This window comes from Triticum urartu, chromosome 3A, assembly GCF_056163025.1.
Source record: "Triticum urartu cultivar PI428250 chromosome 3A, HENAU_Tu73, whole genome shotgun sequence".
Classification (NCBI taxonomy): Eukaryota; Viridiplantae; Streptophyta; class Magnoliopsida; order Poales; family Poaceae; genus Triticum; species Triticum urartu.
In genome coordinates, this window is record NC_141875.1 from 238,761,330 (window position 1) to 238,782,317 (window position 20,988).

The 20,988-nt window shown below is 46.7% G+C and overlaps 2 protein-coding genes across 2 annotated transcripts; one reads left to right on the forward strand and one right to left on the reverse strand.

Annotated features, from left to right (window-relative positions):
* Positions 1-1,608: 1,608 nt before the first annotated feature.
* Positions 1,609-3,989, reverse strand: CRD1 (dicarboxylate diiron protein, putative (Crd1)). The gene is made up of 5 exons (XM_048707320.2): positions 3,441-3,989; positions 3,277-3,341; positions 2,702-3,029; positions 2,512-2,610; positions 1,609-2,177 (listed from the first exon to the last, which is right to left on the reverse strand). The coding sequence occupies exons 1-5, from the start codon at positions 3,927-3,929 to the stop codon at positions 1,914-1,916; spliced, it is 1,245 nt and encodes a 414-aa protein (XP_048563277.1). The 5' UTR covers positions 3,930-3,989; the 3' UTR covers positions 1,609-1,913.
* Positions 3,990-11,101: 7,112 nt separating this feature from the next.
* On the forward strand, positions 11,102-12,773 carry LOC147979326 (uncharacterized). Its single transcript, XM_087516731.1, has 3 exons — positions 11,102-11,404; positions 11,484-11,835; positions 11,920-12,773. Exons 1-3 carry the CDS (start codon positions 11,102-11,104, stop codon positions 12,771-12,773), a joined length of 1,509 nt encoding a protein of 502 aa, XP_087372857.1.
* The last annotated feature ends 8,215 nt before the right edge of the window (positions 12,774-20,988 follow it).

Here is a 20,988-nt window from a genome sequence, read left to right on the forward strand (position 1 = left end):
GATTGGAGTGTTGGTGATGACGATGGTTTCAAATTCCCTCTCCTGGAGAGATGGATCTCTGGCATAATCAGCCTGCCGGAGGGCAAAAGTGTTGTGCCTCGGTTCGGCTTCACAGCGGCGGCGGAAAAATACTAGAACTTTTTAGGACAAAAGTGAATTTATGCCAAAGGGCATCAAGAGGCAGTGGCCAAGGCCTCCACGTGGCCCCCCCATGGGTCCAGAGGCGCGTGGGCCCCCTCTAGCTCCCCTCTGGCCTTCGATTTCTTTTCTTGGAAAATAATTCAATAAAAAATTCAGCCTTTTGAGCTTTGGAAAAATACTTCTTCGTTTGTTGTTGTTTTGCCCTTGTTTTCTAGTTGTCTTGTATTTTCCTGAGAATTTTTCTTTCTGCGTATTACATGCAAATTGAAGGTAATTGGCATTAGAGTTGAGCAATAATGTGCAAAACATCATTGATATAGAGTAAATTATAATAAATAGTGGTGCAAATTGGACGTATCAGTTGCCCATCTCCTCATCGAGGTCCTCTAGTTCATCCGTGTTGCCGGCTTCCTCCTCCAAGATGTCGTGGAAGGTTTGAGCATTGGCCACGACATGGGTGGCAGGTGGGTTGATGAAGTTCACCAGTCACTCATTGGCCTGGCTAGGAACCAAGCGTCGGAGGACAAGCTCGTCGCGAGAATCGACGATGAATCTAAGGTTGTCGAAGTGCAAAATCTGGCCTAGCGTGTAGGTCTCGACGAGCTCGAGACCCTCCCCCCCCCCCCCCCCTGAGTCGGCGATGAAGGACATTGATCCAAACGCGAAGATCTGGCCCAACATCATGACACTAACACCAACTGGAGAAACCATCGGATAGCTGGGTTCGCCTCACACAACACTACATGGCATGCCACTTTCAGAGTATTTTTGGCGTATCTGATATTGTATATGGGCATAGGTGTAGATCAGATGGTAACATGAGCAGAGTTTTACCCATGTTCAAGCCCTCGGTAGACGAGGTAATACCCTACTCCTCCTCGTGTATATTGATTGTGTAGGGGTTACAAAGATCGAGGGATTGATTAGAGCTCTATGGTTTTGTTGTTGTATCTATGCGACTAGCCTGGCCTCGGCTTTTATGGGTGCCGGTGTCTAGTGTTACATGTTCTAAGTTGGTTAAGAGGAGCCTTTCGGACGCCGGTTGCTTTGTCTTGTACTTCAAGCCTTCCGGGACCATTATGCCGTGGGGCCATGGCCGGGTTGATTGGCCCATTGCATAACCGACCTAGGGGGACCGGCTTCTGGTAAGGTGAGAATGAGACACCCCTGGGGCATGACAACGTCACAATGTTAACCACATTCCATCCATGTAGGAAAATGACATCGTGGCATAAAAAGAGGTCACATTTTGTTAGAGTTGCACATAAAAGTGTAGTTTTCCATATGTTTTGCCTAGCCATATGTAGTTTCTTGAAACTTTGTGTAAGGGCATCGTTTTGTGATATTTTGTACAAATAGATGCAGTTTCATGAATTTTACTCTTTAATTTCATGCATACATTTACGGTAACAAAATGTCAATGCCGTTGTTGACCTAACAAACATGCCATGTGTGATACATAACATATCTACAAAATCGGATGCTATATTGCTATTTAATCAAGTATCGACACAAGTTACATAACAACTTCAGATATGCTTCTCCACCTGAAGCAAAACCGGAACACATGCTTTGATGCAGTTCACTGCCACTTACATGTTGATGTGACTAAGCAAAAACTTGCCGAGTTTTAATACTTTACAGATGAGCACAGGAGGATGTAGATCCTGTTAATTAACCATGGATCATGTGCTCATTCAGAGACTCTCGAGGAGCATGATGCATGATTATGTCTGAAAAGAAAGGCATAGATGGATCCTTCTTCTACAAATTCAGTAGACAAGCTTGGGCTCAAACTCGGCAAAATCAACGGAGCCAGACTCGATTGGGGGCATGAGGTACGCAGCGATGATCTCAGACACTAGTTGGGCAATAAGAGGAACCCTCTTCAGGTTCTTCACCAGGGGCATGTCGTTGGACTCTCCTATAGAAATGATCTTCAGGTTGATATCTACCATCCTGTCTAGCTTCCTCTTGAATTCAGGGTTCTCAACATCCGGCACAGCAGGGAAGATCCTCGCCGTCGTGCGGTTTGTCTGCAGAGATATGCACCAACAGTATCATCAATAGAGGTCTTGATTTACGTCGAAGCTCTAATATTGTCATAATAAGCATATAAATAAACTACTCCCTCCGTCCCATAATATAAGAACGTTTTTGATATTAATGTAGTGTCAAAAACACTTTTATATTATGGGACAGAGGGAGTAGAGTATAATGCTTCATAGGGGTGATGTTTATTGTACGAAAGGTCATTATTGTCATGTTGAGCAGCTCTCCAGAAACTGCCTGATAAAACACTCAATGAAGCAACTAGGGCATGCATGCCATTAATTGAGTATACAAACAGGAAAAGTCACTTCATTTTACCTCATAGATGACATGCATGTCGAATTCTTTGGTGTTGAGACCAATTCCTTCGTAGAAGGCACTACGTTGGCAGTCATTCAGGTACATGGTTATATACACCTGCGAAATGTCGTCCAATTGCACGCAGCTGTTAGAAAGAGGGACATGGCAAACTCCCATCGAAGAAAATGCAGGGATTAGCTTGCTTTACCGAGAGGCAGAAGAAGCGTGACCAGAGCTTGGCCTTCCAGTCATTGAGGAACTGCGGCTGCGCCTTGAGCAGCGCGGAGAAGAAATCGCCATGCCGGTTCTCGTCCTGACACCAGTTCTCGAAGTACTTGAAGATGGGGTACACCTGGTACTCCGGGTTGGCCTTTAGGTGCCTGAAGATGGTGATGTACCTCCAGTAGCCGATCTTCTCGGACAGGTATGTGGCGTAGAAGATGAACTTTGGCTTGAAGAAGGTGTACTTCCTAGCCTTGGTCAAGAAGCCGAGGTCCAGAGCCAGGTTGAAGTCGGACAGCCCCTTGTTCAAGAACCTACACAGCACGAATCATGTTTCTTTATGAATAACACAAATCATGCTGAGAACTAGAGTAGTAAACTACAGTACTAGTAGTTAATAGTTGATAATTCTTTCGAAATTGAGTTGAAGCTTAAACTTTTTACATGAGGGAAGAAGGCATTTCTGGTCATAGTCAATGCATTTGGCTTCTGGTTAGTGGCTACGCCCGATCGAATTGTTTTGTTTTGATGGGAATAAGAGTGCAAGCAAGTACTCCATACCCAGCGTGCCGGGCCTCGTCCCTGGACATGAGTGAGAAGATCTCAGCCACCACCGGGTTGGTTTTCTGAAAAGGAAACGCGGGCATCAGCGCACACCCACCAGCTGCTCTACGAAATGCCCACATGCAAGAGCAGAGAAGAAGAAGAAGAAGTGGTACACGAACCTTGAGCCTGCGGCCGAGCTCCTTGTAGAGGAGGAACCCGGAGAACTCGGCGGTGCAGGAGCGCTCGAGGAACTCGACGAAGATCTGGCGGAGCGGGCCCTGCATCTTGTCGGCAGCTTCCTTGAACTCGGGGTTGCGGATGAAGTGGGTCTGGTTGTAGTCCGTCTTGAACTCCTGCAGCAGCGCGTCGAACTCGTCCTGGTTGAGCTGCTTGTTAATCTCGGCGTTGAATAGCTGCTCCATCTCGTCGAAGTCCGTGGTGTAGAAGCGCGGCGTGAGCAGCGACTCGTTGACCTCCGTCTTGCCCCGCTTCTTGGGCGAGCCGGGCTTCGCGGCGGGTGCGGGCGGCGCCGCGGCGGCGGCCCTCACGCGGAAGCGGACGGCGCCCCGGCGCGCGGGGAGAACCGGGAGGTGGGAGGCCGTCTTGGCCGCGATGCCGTGGTGGTGCATTGCGGGGTTGAGGAGGGAGAGCTCCATGGCGGACGCCATCCTGTGTGTGACGGACAGCGCGGAATGGGAGCGAAGAGTTCGGGGGAACGGAGAGGGAGCGCTGTATATGCAGCAGAGCAGAGCAGAGCAGCTGCTGCTGAGAGCTGACATGTAAGAGATAGGGTGTGGTGCGATAAGGCGGCGATGAGGTGTAATCTTCGGCTTCAAATGGGCGCGCGCCATGTGTACAGCAGGCCAATCTCTAACCACACGCCCATCTCACCTCTTTTCATCATTCTCTTTATTTAATTTCCTTCTTATTCTTGCAAGGCCCTTGTACTTTGCTTATTGTTGTTTCAGAGTTGGTGCCATTGTTTATTTACACACAAAGGAGAGCCGCATGTGATTAAACTAGGGTAAAATCCACAGAAGAACAAAGCAACATGTACTAAATTCTGACTTTCTAGCCATGGATTGAGGTGAAAACCGACTGGGTATATGCAATCAATTTCTTGTTAACCAACTGGATGGACATTCCCGTGACGTAAATATAGTGTAACATCTTGATGGCTAAAAAGATATGCTATTTGGTTTTCTTACGAGGAAACAAAGTATATTTTTAGTTGCTATCGAACCACGAGGCACCTGGTTAACGTTTGAATATACGAAGCTACATAGTTTGTAGTCAGCGGGGTAATATAATTGAAAACAAATGGACGAGAGGCGCGCAAGTTTCTTTTATGGACAAATTGATTACTATATTTTTAGCTCGTGAATGTATGCGAAGGGAAATTAGTGGTGATGGTGGTGGTGTTGCTTTTCTCCTTCTTTTAAAACCATTGTGAACATTGGCCATGATGCGACAAGTATTTGGCCATGAATTATCAATAGCGGACTGCACTTCACAAAAAGAAATGAACAAAAGTTTTCATTGACATGGTCGAAAAATAAATGTGAGAAACCTCATTTGGACCACATAGTTTTTCTTTGAACGAAAAAATTGTAGGGAAGGTCCCTACCGCGTCGTTTGCACCACATAGCTTGTTAGGCAATACTAGCATTTTGTTGCCTATTTACTTGCTTGGATGTATATGTATGGATCAAGACAAACAATACAATAGATGACTACTTGTCATATGAACCAACACTTGAAAATCAATAGGAAAGTAGTTTGGAAGTTTATATATGGTCAATCTTCAAAAAACACTTTCTTGTTAAGCAATTTGGACCTAAAACCACACACACTAATTGGAGTAGGACACTTTGAATTTGTACACAAGGAAAGGGAGATGTTTAACCTCCCATCCAACGATCACCAGTGAGAGACATAGAATTTTCATGATAGCCTTCACGGGAGAAGAAGAAAGAAAGCACTAACAAAGCACATTGGAAATATCGGAAGATCGAAGCAAGAAGCTTGTCATTGAGAAAGGGAGTTCATCCTAAAGTTCTGATGCTTAGAACCACATCCTTGACTCCTTCAACCGAGTTTTCATTAATTTTCATAAGATTGTATCAATCCATAGCTATTGTTGTCCCAAATCCGGGTGTTTGATGTCGAGCATGATGCAATTTTGATTATGTGAGCACCTGCTACTTAGAGAGGAACTTAATGTATTCACCAATCATAAAGTTGAATAATATTTAGGTGACATCAGCCTGTGGTTTTACCCAGCTTGAGGGTTTTCCAAATTAAATATGGTGTCCATGTGTTGGTGCCTTTTGCAGCAATTTACTTCATTGTTATAGTTCGTCACATAGTTTATGTGTTACATAACTCGTATATGTTATGCACATGTTTTCTTCCATGATGAGTATTGATCCATGATTCGTACACACATGGTAATGAATTTATATTTGATCACTACAAGTATGTTGACAAGGATCAGAATAGAACATTATGGGTACGAAAAATAATAGGGCATATGTATTGGGGTGGTGAAAATACATAGTTGGATATAGTTGGGAAAATAGTCAATTGCCTCAATTGGCCTCGTTGGTCCTATAGAGGGAATAGCCAAAACTATACCCGAGGTCCCACCCCAATCCTACATAGCACACCACATGGATGGTCAACAAAAATTGATGATAGTCAACACAAGTTGAGGAGGTCAATGAATGTCGAAGTAGGCCATGTGAGTCCAAGAAAGTCACCCCGATCAACAAATTTTCAAGCAAGTATTCATGGTCAACGAGTCAAAGAAAGAATACATAAATGATTAAGTCAAAGATAAAGGCAAACACTAGTGCAGAAAAATGCTTATAGGCAATCTACATTAGTGGCGCACCACCAAGGAGTCACGCCACTGGTATTTTGCCTGAATACCAGTTATGAGGGTGTAATTGCCCGAAATATCATGGACGTGCCCAAATACAGCCATACTGACAATGATAGGTTATTAGTGATGTGGCCAAACATCCACACACACACACACACAATTGTGTGTGGGCCCAACGGACTGACCCTCAAACAAGTCACTAGTGGCATGCTACCTAAAGGGCACGCCACTAACATGACAACTACCAGTGGTGTGGGACTAATTCTTGCACGCCAGGCCCGCTTTCGGGGACCCCACTTAGTAGTGGTGTGGGCTTATTCTGGCACGCCACTAATACTACTGCACTTGCTATAGTCCTTTACCCAGTCGTCTCCCTAAACCTATTAGATGACACTTGGTCTCTCTCTCTTTCTCTCTCTCTCTCTCATGCGGAGCATCCCGTGGTCATCCCCGTGGACACTACCTCAACTGCCCAAGCTCCAAGTGGACCCATGACAAGAGCTCGAGCACGTGCTATTCAATCTGAGGTGACATGTCTCCTACTTGAGTTTCCCTTACATTCGAGTGAGACATGGCTACTGCCTAAGTCAGAAACACTATGTGTGATCAGGTACAACGCAGAAGCCACAAAGCCATGAGCTGAGGAAGAAGGAACAAGCATCAACTCCCTGTTTAGCCCGGAACTTCCGGCCAGAGCCCGGAACCTCCGGCCGCCCCGGAACTTCCGGCCTCCGATGACCCAGACGAGCCCGGGCGTGCCAACTCTCTAGCTAGCTTGGAACCAGCCCGGAACCTGGCCCAGACCTTCTGGCGCCCGGAACCTCTGTCCCGCCCGGACCTTTCGGCCCCCGGACACCAGCCCGGCTCCCACCATGCCAACTCTCGGGTTAGGCCTGTTAGGGAATGTAGCATGCAATTTCAAAAAAATCCTACGATTAGGCAAGATCTATCTAGGAGATGCATAGCAACGAGAGGGGGAGAGTGTGTCCACGTACCCTCGTAGAACAAAAGCGGAAACATTAGCTTAACGCGGTTGATGTAGTCGAACGTCTTCGCGATCCAACCGATCAAGCACCGAACATACGGCACCTCCGAGTTCAGCACACGTTCAGCTCGATGACGTCCCTCGAACTCTTGATCCAGCAAAGTTTTGAGGGAGAGTCTCGTCAGCACGACGGCGTGGTGACAATGATGGTGATGTGATCCGCGCAGGGTCGCCTAAGCACTACGACAATATGACCGGAGGAGTAAACTGTGGAGGGGGCACCGCACACGGCTAAGAACAATTGATGTGCTTTAGGGTGCCCCCTGCCCCCGAATATAAAGCAGGAGAGGGGAGGAGGCCGGCCCTAGGGGCGCACCATGGGGGGAACCGACTTGGACTCCTAGTCCTAGCCCCCCTTCCTTCTTTCGAAGGGGGAAAGGGGGAGGAGAGGGAGAGGGGAAGGAAAGGGGGGCCACGCCCCTCCTCTTGTCCAATTCGGATTTCCCATGGGGGGGTGCGTGCCACACCTTGTGGGCTGCCCTCTCTCTCCCCTATGGCCCATGTTGGCCCATTACTTTCCCCGGGGGGTTCCGGTAACTCCTCGGTACTCCGATAAATATCTGAAACACTCGGAAACCATTCCGGTATCCGAATACCATCGTCCAATATATCAATATTTATGTCTCGACCATTTCAAGACTCCTCGTCATGTCTATGATCTCATCCGGGACTCCGAACAATCTTCGGTCACCAAAACACATAAATCATTATACAAATCATCATCGAACGTTAAGCATGCGGACCCTACGGGTTCAAGAACTATGTATACATGACCGAGACACATCTCCGATCAATAACCAACAGCGGAACTTGGATGCTCATATTGGTTCCTACATATTCTACGAAGATCTTTATCGGTCAAACTGCAATGACAATGTATGTCATTCCCTTTGTCATCGGTATGTTACTTGCCCGAGATTCGATCGTCGGTATCTTCATACCTAGTTTAATCTCGTTACTGGAAAGTCTCTTTACTCGTTCCGCAATACATCATCCCGGAACTAACTCATTAGTCACATTGCTTGCAAGGCTTATCATGATGTGCATTACCGAGAGGGCCCAGAGATACCTCTCCGTGTTTTACACGAGAAAAATCTTAAGGGTACTCCGTGAGAAGGGAAGAGAAGAGTGTGGATTTCTCTCATGCGCTGGGGAAAAGAAAATGCGGGCGTTCTAGTGTACCGTAGTACACAAAGAAAACAAAGAGATGGGAACAATATGGTATTAATCTCAAGGATAACAAATACAATTCCCGATATGCGCTCCGTGGCCTACTAGCGTGGCCTGCCTGACTAGCGTTGTGCGGTCTCCTGGTTCGCGGGGCCTCAGAAGGCTCCCGATTAATTACTCCAGCGGGTTGCTCCGCGAGATACCTCCAATTAAGCCGTGTGGTCGTATTCGTCATCTTCGCTTCACGTTCTCCATGCATATGATGATGGTGTGTGTAGGTGCGGGCAGCGGCAAAGCCACTGTCCTCGTCGGTACACGTGCCGCTCAAAACATGGCTTTGTGCTAGCCACGTCCGCCCTCGCCGTCGCGCCTCGTCGGTCTTGACAGCGTTGATGTAGTCGGTATTCGGGTAGCATGGATCCTGCTTGGCTCGGACTTCCTGACGATGTAGCAACTTCGTCGGGGTACGCAAGGGGTTGCCTCGCGGGAGTATTCTTTTGTGGAGACTGTCATCAGTGTAAACCCAACGCACGCTCGCATCGGCATGGCCGGTGTAGTTGGTGTCTCATCTTGACTAGACGCCGTGGTTACGGCAGTCTACGGAGACAAAGACTCCGCCTCACGAGGCCGCGAAAGGTAACGTCTTAGAGGGGCGTGGTTGATGCCTCGTCTCAGCTAGACGCCGTATTCGGTGGTCTGCCAAAACAAGGATCACGCCGCGGGACCGAAGAAAGGTAACATGATGAACGGGCGTGGTTGATTCCCCGTCTCAGTTAGACGCCGTATTCGGTGGTCTACTAAGACAAGGAGCACGCCGCCTGTATGACGACGAGACCTCTGCAACGAAGGGTGCGTCTCGTCTCGACTGGACGCCGTATTCGGTGGTCCACCAAGACAAGAGCAAAACATTGCTGATGAAGGATGGCTCTATGGAGGGGCGTGGTTGATGCCCTGTCTCAGCTAGACGCCGTATTCGGTGGTCTGCTAAGACAAGGAGCACGCCGCCTATATGACGACGAGACCTGTGCAACGAAGGGTGCTCCCCGTCTCAGCCGGACGCCGTATTCGGTGGTCCGCCAAGATAAGGGAAACACATCACAGGGTCGAGGAAAGATGACATTGAGGGGAGTGATTGATGCCATGTCTCAGCTAGACGCCGTATTCGGTGGACTGTCGAGACTAGGATCATGCTGACTGTACACCGAAACCTTTATGCCATGAAGGGTGCACCCCGTCTTGGTCAAACGCCGTATTCGGTGGTCCGCCAAGACAAAGGCGCTGCCTCACGGGGCCGAGGAAGGTGACCTTGTAGAAAGGCGTGGTTGGGCCCCGTCGTTGGTGAGCTCCATCTGCACTCGATGAAGGCCTTGGTGTGGACAAGCTCCAGCGATGTTGGTGTAATCTCCTTGTTCGATGAAGTCCTCTCCGGTGCCGGCAGCGGGATCGAACGAGCGTTGTCTTCGGCGATGAGCACGTACTCTCCATGTAGTGCATGCATGCTGGATGTAAGGGGGAGACAAAAGAAAAGAATTAGACATTAGTCTCACCTTTCGGAAACATGAACTTTGCGTCCATCGCCATCGGAGTTCTTTGCGCGGATGAGAGTACGCCGAGTCGCCGATCTCCTGCCAACGTGCGTGTCTCCTCCCCGCGTGAGTTGTGTGCTTGCGTTTTGTCGTGCGTGAGATCTGCGTGCATGGTTTCTCTCGTGGGTTTGCTGCCTCCCTCCAATGTTGAGACTTTTCCTCTATATATAGGCGTCCGGCTGGTGTAGAGGAAAGGAAACGTGAGATTTCTTGGTCCGTGCTCTTGCTTCGTTCGGCAGGTCACCTTTCCTTTTGTATTCGTTTCCAAATTTTGGAGACTCGCCGATTGTGTATTGCTCCTCGTTCAAGTTGTTGCGTAAGCTAGGAAATCCCAATGCCGCTTCTACACCTTCCTTCTGCTAAAAACTTTCAATTTGAGCCTGCAAAAAGAAAGGAAACCATCTTGCGTGCATGTGATTACCCGGCTGCTGATGGGCCTGCCTTTCGTTGGATAAATATGTGTGCGTGCTGGCCGGCCCGCAAATAACTCAAGTACGTACGCATGCGTACATGATTGCCACATATAATCTACCAAAAATACATGCATGTATGCTACCTTACGTGTTGCATGCAAAAAAGGTAACCAAAGACCATATAGTGTATAAATACCAAGTGCAAAGCAAGCTTGTCACGTACATACAAACCCCTTTTTTTTGAACGAGCATGCAGAAGGTACGTACATATGATAATAAGCTCAATCTCAAGTACATTACCTGCACATTACCTGTGCCGAAAAATTCTTAAAGATAATCATTAAATTGCTCCGTGAAGTACTCAATCTCAAACACATCGAACGGATGTATACAAGGTAATTTTACTTCAACTTTTCATATAAAGAAGCAACATCCTGGACGTAATCCAGCGCTCCCGGTCAGTCCGATCAAGGCTCTAGCACAAGTCTTGCCATGTATGTGTCATGTAAGCTACTATAAAAATAAGATCCTGGGTAGCGTCCAAGAGCACACAAGTTCGATCATCGCCCACGACACATCCGATCTGAAGAGAAAAAGGTGCGCCTTTGTTACTTCTTCTCTGAAGCTAATGCCTCGCCTTGACTTTGCGTGTTCTTTGTGCATGCCCAGTAGATACACTAGTATCTTTTGTCTCCTTCTAACTTTGTATTTGTTATTTCACTCGTATCATCAGGACACCATGGGACGGGGCGACAAGTCGAAGAAGTATGGATCGAGAGATGTTGAAGGCTCGACGAGCGGCAGCAGGAACGGCAAAGGCGGCTCAACTCCTCCACCACCTCCAAGCAAGTCGGGGAACCATTCCAAAGGCGTGGAGTACACACGTCGGTCACCGTCGTTGCCAAGTGCCCCGCCGCTTGTACTGAAATCGCATAGCTCAGCGCCACGGACTACTCGTAGCTACCCGAACCGCAACTCAAAGAATTCTGACGAGACATCCATCTCCCTTGATACGGACGCTCCACCACTAGGGAACCTGGAGGTAAAGAGAATAATAAAGAAACAGAGCTCGCATGAATGTATTTTTTCCTTACTTCTACGTATATCCTGTACGCATGCAGGACAAGCTTGACGACGTGTCGCCGTTCATGCCTATGAGCCGCGGTATGGAACAACTCCTAGACGAGGTGATGGAAAACATGGACCAAGATGAGCCGGCCACCAAATCCGCACCTCTGGCCAAGTCTAGTTCGGTGGCGATGCACACGCCCCCGGCAATGAGTGATCCAGCTGCGAATTCTTCAACAGTGGCAGGGAGCGATCTTGTCGTAAAACCCGCCTCCCTGGTGACCAAGCCCGCTTCTTTAACCACATCAACAGGCACCCCTGAAGTGGACAAGAATAGGTCATCGGGAGCTATTAATGACAAAGATGTTGGGATAACTGCAAAGAAGCCAAGGACGTCTGCTTGCGGTGCGTGTATAATCCCCCCGCCACCCTTGCATGAATTTTCTTTTGATGCTTTCTTGACTCGTTCTCTTTTTGTCGCCTTTCTAGATGTCTTCAGCAAATCAAATAATCTAGAAGGATTTTATTCCCTTGAGGCAAAGGAACTCCGTGTATTAATTGAGCAACATCAGAATATCTTTGCTAGAGAAAACACTCTGGTCGAGAAGCTCAAAGTCCCTCCAACAAGTAACATCTCAACGCCAAACCTTGTTCTCCCGACCGGAATAGCAGCAAAGTACATCTCAATAGGATTCAAAGATATTCAAGAGGCGCTAAGAGAGCAGCCGATCAATGAGGAGCTAACCATCACGAAAATAGAGTCTGCGATAAGTATGTGGAAGATCCCGTATGCGAACGAGGTCCCGCCGGACCTCGAGATTCTAATTCGCCACCTTGAAACAATGGTGGCTCGTTTGGGCGGAAAAGGTGGTCTTGGCACTTCCCACACATCGGCACCCGCGCCGAGGCAAGTTTCATCTCTGCTGGAGAAACTCGATGCAACTCATGCGGGGGTCACTCAAGGACTTCGCCGCCTCGAGAAGGAAGGGTCGCGCCTAGAGGGACACCTTGCCGACCTCGCCTCCATCTGCAACAGACAAAAGAAATTGGCCGAAGAACATCGGGTGCTTGCCGGCAAACATCAACGGCTTGCCAAGGAGTACAAGGCCCTCTGCGAGAAGGAAACCGAGATGGCGGCATTGGCTGAAAAGCGCACAGGCGTCCTAGCTGACATGATGACTTCTAGCTCCCGCCATCTTGAAGCTCATGAGGATGCAGTCCGGAGTTCATCACAGGTTGCCGAGTCGTACACAAGACGCCGTGCGGAGGCGGCTGCCTTCCTGGCCGCCGGCGGGACGCTTTCGGAGATCGCGACGATCCTAGCATACAAAGCTCCTGAGTGAGGGAGCGGACTAGAGATCATAGACTGCTCTGCAAAAGCTGCACTTAGTTCAAATAGGTTCTATCTTAGTTAAATATAATTTGTCTTAGCTCGTCCAGAACAAAGTTTGATTAGTCCCAGTGAACTTTTGTATCATCGATCAATAAAATGATAGCTTTTGTGATATATCTTTTTTTTTACTTTTACTCGCCGGGTCTTTGCTTCATACTGGCCATGGAGCTGCGTTGTATCAGCTTCCAACAACGGTGAGGCTAGCTAACCACAGCCTCCCTGATGTATATGCTGCAGTCCTTCCGGCTCGTTGGACTCCACCAATGCTTGATGTAACAACTTCGACTTGTCTTGGACCAGCCGCGACACTTTCGAGTGCACGTCTAGACCTCAAAAATATATCCATCAATCTATCATATGTGCGGGTGTTCGTATGCTTATTTGTATGTCCGTTGTTGCGGCCGCCACGTATAACCGAGGCATATATTTCCGTTGTACATATTGCTGCCCTCATGCATGCATGTACGTACGTAGGCAAAATTACCATGCACCACGTACAAGATTCAATCAAGAGATTAACTATTTCGTGCATGCACTAGTCCACCATGTGTGTACATATACTCTTCCCTGTTTATCCTGCACTTCCGAAAATTCCTTTTCGTTCAAAAAATAAAAACAATTAAGCGATTAGTCATGTAAGAGAGAGGAAAAAGAGTTGATCCGTATCTTTTTAGTACAAAACTTCGTCAAACAAATGCCCCCTCATCAAATAAAGTTCGAGCGTGAAGCGATCGAACTTAGTTTGGTGAAAACATTTTTCTTTCTGTGTAACGAATTGGCGCGTCAACATGTGTGCAGCCTAGAGAGGTATTGACCCGAGGTTCGTGATATTGAGCGTCGTCCCGAAGATCATTCATTGATAGTGATGTAAATTAGTGTTGGCATGTCCATCCACACCTGATGGTCTCTAGGGTGCTCGTTGGATCGTATAATAGGCACGATGCCGATCAATGAGGCAAACCCTATCTCGTCTTCATTCCATGGCGAAACATCATGCCTTGTCCTGAAAACAAAAATAATTTTTTTACCAATCTCGTCGCGACCGTCTAGCTGCTACGGTGCCAGCCGACTCGATTGGAGAGTTTCATAGATTCACACTGGCAGCACTGGCGCGCTGCACTGCTCCCGTGATCTCTTTGTGTTGATGTAGGCGAGGCATCGGTAGACCGTTGACAGCTCCCCTTCGTTGACCGAACCGTCACACCATCCATGGTGTGACAATTCTGGTGGTGCACTGGGACGCCATCGGCCTTATGAATAATTGAGGGGTTGACGTTGCCCCCATGCTTCATTGTTGTTGGAGACGGGGTTGTGGAGACAAATCAGCTCCACCTTCGTGAGCGCAGGTGTTGCCTTCTAGCTCCCATCGTGCGTGCCGGTGTAGACCATTGGTTGTCGAGCTGTCGCCAGTGTTGTCAGGGACGCATGGGTATTGCTGCACCCAAACACCCAAGACGTAGTGCGATGTAGTGGTTGTCGTCTGAATGCCGTCGATGATGACGGGGAGTGTCTCTCCATGGCTGCAAAGATGTTGGAGGAGCACAACTAGGAACACCAAACGAAAAGAGGCGAAAAAGAGAGGGAAAAAAGTTTGTGAGTTTTAAAATGTTGGCTTTCCCGTTATACACCAGCTATAGGTGTGATATCTGCGAAGGCTACCGAAGGACTTGTCATTGGGAACCGTCGAAAGACCTTGACGATTGCAACTCAACAACTTAAATAGCTTTGGGTACGTGTATGAATACGTCGTGTTTCGGGATGCTTCCGAGAGGCAACAAAAATTCATACTCTAGCCCATCATCATATTGAGGGCCCCCACAGCTCAACATGCCCCCTGCACACACCCCATGAACCCAGAGATTTGGGTGTGGTAAGTTCAGGGTAAATGGTTTTGGGACAACAGCTTGGTGATTTTTCTTCGTGCATATTGAGGGGTGGTGAACAGCTACCTCCCGCCTTCCTTCCAGTGGGTTCCTTACTGCTTGGGACCACTTGATTGCTTCTTGGACTGTTGGGATTTTCCTTCTTGAATTTCCTTCTTGGACTTTCGGAATTTCATCTTGATTGCTCACGCGGATGATTGATTGGCCGCGGACTTCATGGACTTGTTTTGACATTCAGCTCGAACTCCTTGAGGACTCTTCTTCCGGGATTTCTTGGGGACCCACCTTGGGAACTTGGAAGGGAACTGTTCACCTCTGTGGACTAGGAAAAACCCTCTAGCACATTATCTGGGGCTTCTGGTGGCGCACCCCAGGGTTGCCATGTGACTATACACCAAACCAACTTGCGTTGGGTCAGGCAGCCCTCCATGATCTTTTCCTATGGTCTTCCCTAGGGTGCGAGCCTCTGTGAACACGAGGCATGCTAGGAAACATTAAGAGCGCGGGGTTTCAATACTCAGAAGTGCCCAAGTAATCATCTCCGCTGCCTCCGAAAGCATACACCTGGTACGTGTCGTGCATTGTGGGTGTAGGAGCCGCTCCACCTGCAAATCGACACATTGTGCCTCCCTCCAACAAGTCCTAGGATAGCCAAAACTTCAATCAATAGCGTAGTGCGATAGGGGGAAGCCATTTTTTGTTGGACTTAGTCCGTAAAAATTGGGGAAAACTAGATATATCCACGAAATGCTAAGGAGAATGCATCATGGATCCGAAAGCCCATAGAAAAAAAGTTTCCCCAATGAAAAACCAAAAGAGGCAACAAAAGAGGCAAAACTTTAAGAAAAATATTTTTTGAGGAACCTTCCGTTGATTGGGGGCATAGGTCAGACTCCCTGGGAATCGACAAGCTGGTATGTGAAGGAATTCTGCCCTAGAGGCAATAATAAAGTTAATATTTATTTCCTTATATCATGATAAATCTTTATTATTCATGCTAGAATTGTATTAACCGGAAACATAATACATGTGTGAATACATAGACAAACCGAGTGTCACTAGTATGCCTCTACTTGACTAGTTCGTTGATCAAAGATGGTTATGTTTCCTAACCATAGACATGAGTTGTCATTTGATTAACGGGATCACATCATTAGGAGAATGATGTGATTGACTTGACCCATTTCGTTAGCTTAGCACTTGATCGTTTAGTTTGTTGCTATTGCTTTCTTCATGACTTATACATGTTCCTATGACTATGAGATTATGCAACTCCCGTTTAGGGGAGGAACACTTTGTGTGCTACCAAACGTCACAACGTAACTGGGTGATTATAAAGGTGCTCTACAGGTGTCTCTGAAGGTACTTGTTGGGTTGGCGTATTTCGAGATTAGGATTTGTCACTCCGATTGTCGGAGAGGTATTTCTGGGCCCTCTCGGTAATGCACATCACATAAGCCTTGCAAGCATTGCAACTAATAAGTTAGCTGCGGGATGATGTATTACGGAATGAGTAAAGAGACTTGCCGGTAACGAGATTGAACTAGGTATTGAGATACCGACGATCAAATCTCGGGCAAGTAACATACCGATGACAAAGGGAACAACATATGTTGTTATGCGGTTTGACCGATAAAAGATCTTCGTAGAATATGTAGGAGCCAATATGAGCATCCAGGTTCCGCTATTGGTTATTGACCGGAGACATGTCTCGTTCATGTCTACATTATTCTCGAACCCGTAGGGTCCGCACGCTTAACATTACGATGACAGTTTCATTATGAGTTTATATATTTTGATGTACCGAAGGTTGTTCAGAGTCCCGGATATGACCACGGACATGACGAGGAGTCTCGAAATGGTCGAGACATAAAGATCGATATATTGGACGGCTATATTCGGACGCCGGAAGTGTTTCGGGTGATTTTGGAGAAAACCGGAGTGCCGGAAGGGTACTGGAACCCCCCAGGGAAGTATTGGGCCTTAGTGGGCCTGAGGGGAGAGAGAGGGCAGCAGCCCAGGAGGTGGCGCGCCCCCTCCCATGGGGAGTCCGAATTGGACTAGGGGAGGGGGGCGCATCCCCTCTTTCCCTCTCCCTCTCCCTCTCTTTCCTTCCCCCTTCTCTCTTCCTAGTTGGACTAGGAAAGGGGAGTCCTACTCCTACTAGGAGGAGGACTCCCCCCTCCTTGGCGCACCCCAAGGGCCGGCCGGCCTCTCCCCCTTGCTCCTTTATATACAGGGGCAGGGGGGCACCTCTAGACAAACAAGTTGATCTTCGTGATCGTTCTCTTAGCCGTGTGCGGTGCCCCTCTCCACCATAATCCTCGATAATATTGTAGCGGTGCTTAGGCGAAGCCCTGCGACGGTAGAACATCAAGATCATCACCACGCCGTCATGCTGACGGAACTCTTCCCCGACACTTTGCTAGATCGGAGTCCGGGGATTGTCATCGAGCTGAACGTGTGCTAGAACTCAGAGGTGTCGTAGTTTCGGTGCTTGATCGGTCGGTCCGTGAAGACGTACGACTACATCAACCGCGTTGTGCTAACGCTTCCACTTCTGGTCTACGAGGGTACGTAGACAAAACTCTCCCCTCTCGTTGCTATGCATCACCATGATCTTGCGTGTGCGTAGGAATTTTTTTGAAATTACTACGTTCCCCAACAGTGGCATCCGAGCCTAGGTTTTATGCGTTGATGTTATGCACGAGTATAACACAAGTGAGTTGTGGGCGATATAAGTCATACTGCTTACCAGCATGTCATACTTTGGTTCGCTGGTATTGTTGGATGAAGCGGCTCGGACCGACATTACGCGTACGCTTACGCGAGACTGGTTCTACCGACGTGCTTTGCGCACAGGTGGCTGGCGGGTGTCAGTTTCTCCAACTTTAGTTGAACCGAGTGTGGCTACGCCCGGTCCTTGCGAAGGTTAAAACAGCACCAACTTGACAAACTAGCGTTGTGGTTTTGATGCATAGGTATGAACGGTTCTTGCTAAGCCCGTAGCAGCCACGTAAAACTTGCAACAATAAAGTAGAGGACGTCTAACTTGTTTTTGCAGGGCATGTTGTGATGTCATATGGTCAAGACATGATGCTAAATTTTATTGTATGAGATGATCATGTTTTGTAACCGAGTTATCGGCAACTGGCAGGAGCCATATGGTTGTCGCTTTATTGTATGCAATGCAATCGTGCTGTAATGCTTTACTTTATCACTAAGCGGTAGCGATAGTCATGGAAGCATAAGATTGGCGAGACGACAACAATCCTACGATGGTGATCAAGGTGTTGCGCCGGTGACGATGGTGATCCTGACGGTGCTTCGAAGATGGAGATCACAAGCACAAGATGATGATGGCCATATCATATCACTTATATTGATTGCATGTGATGTTTATCTTTTATGCATCTTATCTTGCTTTGATTGACGGTAGCATTATAAGATGATCCCTCAGAAAATTATCAAAGTATAAGTGTTCTCCCTGAGTATGCACCATTACGAAAGTTCTTCGTGCTGAGACACCACGTGATGATCGGGTGTGATAGGCTCTACGTTCAAATACAACGGGTGCAAAACAGTTGCACATGCGGAATACTCAGGTTTAACTTGACGAGCCTAGCATATAACAGATATGGCCTCGGAACACGGAGACCGAAAGGTCAAGCGTGAATCATATAGTAGATATGATCAACATAGTGATGTTCACCATTGAAACTACTCCATCTCACGTGATGATCGGACTTGGTTTAGTTGATTTGGATCACGTGATCACTTAGAGGATTAGAGGGATGTCTATCTAAGTGGGAGTTCTTAAGTAATATGATTAATTGAACTTTAATTTATCATGAACGTAGTCCTGGTAGTATTAGCATATCTATGTTGTAGATCAATAGCTCGCGTTTAGCTCCCCTGTTTTATTTTTGATATGTTCCTAGAGAAAACTAAGTTGAAAGATGTTAGTAGCAATGATGCGGATTGGATCCGTGATCTGAGGTTTATCCTCATTGCTGCACAGAAGAATTATGTCTTTGATGCACCGCTAGGTGACAAACCTATTGTAGGAGTAGATGCAGATGTTATGAACATTTGTCTAGCTCAATATGATGACTACTTGATAGTTTAGTGCACCATACTTAAACGGCTTAAACCGCTAGGTGACAAACCTATTGTTTTGAACGTCATGGACCATATGAGATGTTCCAGGAGTTGAAGTTAATATTTCAAGCAAATATCCGAGTTGAGAGATATGAAGTCTCCAACAAGTTCTATAGCTAAAAGATGGAGGAGAATAGCTCAAGCAGTGAGCATGTGCTCAGATTGTCTGGGTACTACAATCGCTTAAATCAAGTGGGAGTTAATCTTCCAGATAAAATAGTGATTGACAGAATTCTCTAGTCACCATCACCAAGTTTGTAGAACTTCGTCATGAACTATAATATGCAAGGGATAACGGAAACGACTCCAAGCTCTTCGTGATGCTGAAATCAACGAAGGTAGAAATCAAGAAAAGCATCAAGTGTTGATGGTAAACAAAACCACTAGTTTCAAGTAAAGGGACAAAAGGAAGAAAGGGGAACTTTAAGAAGAACGGCAAGCAAGTTGCTGCTCAAGTGAAAAACCCAAGTCTGGACCTAAGCCTGAAACTGAGTGCTTCTACTGCAAAGGGACTGGTCACTGGAAGCGGAACTACCCCAAGTAATTGGCGGATAAGAAGGATGGCAAAGTGAACATAGGTATATTTGATATACATGTTATTGATGTGTACTTTACTAGTGTTTATAGCAACCCCTCAGTATTTGATACTAGTTCAGTTGCTAAGAGTAGTAACTCGAAATGGGAGTTGCAGAATGAACAGAGACTAGTTAAGGGTGAAGTGACGATGTGTGTTGGGAGTGGTTCCAAGATTGATATGATCATCATCGCACACTCCCTATACTTTCGGGATTAGTGTTGAACCTAAATAAGTGTTATTTGGTGTTTGTGTTGAGCATAAATATGATTGGATCATGTTTATTGCAATACAGTTATTCATGTAAGTTAGAGAATAATTGTTGTTCTGTTTACATGAATAAAACCTTATATGGTTACACACCCAATGAAAATGGTTCGCTGGATCTCGATCGTAGTGATACACATATTCATAATATTGAAACCAAAAGATGCAAAGTTAATAATGATAGTGCAACTTATTTGTGGCGCTGCCGTTTAGGTCATATTGGTGTAAAGCGCATGAAGAAAATCCATGCTGATGGGTTTTTGGAATCACTTGATTATGAATCAGTTGATGCATGTGAACCATGCCTCATGGGCAAGATGACTAAGACTCTGTTCTCCGGAACAATGGAGCGAGCAACTGACTTATTGGAAATAATACCTATTGATGTATGCGGTCCAATGAGTGTTAAGCCTCACGGCAAGAATCATTATTTTCTGACCTTCACAGATGATTTGAGTAGATATGGGTATATCTACTTAATGAAACACAAGTCTGAAACATTTGAAAAGTTCAAAGAATTTCAGAGTGAAGTGGAGAATCATCGTAACAAAAATAAAAGTTTCTACGATATGATCGCAGAAGAAAAATATTTGAGTTGCGAGTTTGGCCTTCAGTTAAAACAACGTGAAATAGTTTCACTACTCACGCCACCTGGAACACCACAGTGTAATGGTGTGTCCGAACGTCATAACTGTACTTTATTAGATATAGTGTGATCTATGATGTCTCTTACCGATCTACCACTATCGTTTTGGGGTTATGCATTAGAGACAACTACATTCACGTTAAAAAGGGCACCATCTAAATCCATTGAGACGACACCGTATGAACTGTGGTTTGGCGAGAAACCTAAGCTGTCATTTCTTAAAGTTTGGGACTGCAATGCTTATGTGAAAAAGTTTCAACATGATAAGCTCGAACCCAAATCAGAGAAGTAAATTTTCATAGGATACCAAAAAAAATGTTGGGTACACCTTCTATCACAGATCCGAAGGCAAGTTATTCATTGCTGAGAATGGATCCTTTCTAGAGAAGGAGTTTCTCTCGAAAGAAGTGAGTGGGAGGAAAGTAGAACTTGATGAGGTAACTGTACCTGCTCCCTTATTGGAAAGTAGTTCATCACAGAAATCTGTTCCTATGACTACTACACCGATTAGTGAGGAAGCTAATGATGATGATCATGTAACTTCAGATCAAGTTACTACTGAACCTCGTAGGTAAACCAGAGTGAGATCCGCACCAGAGTGGTACGGTAATCCTGTTCTGGAGGTCATGTTACT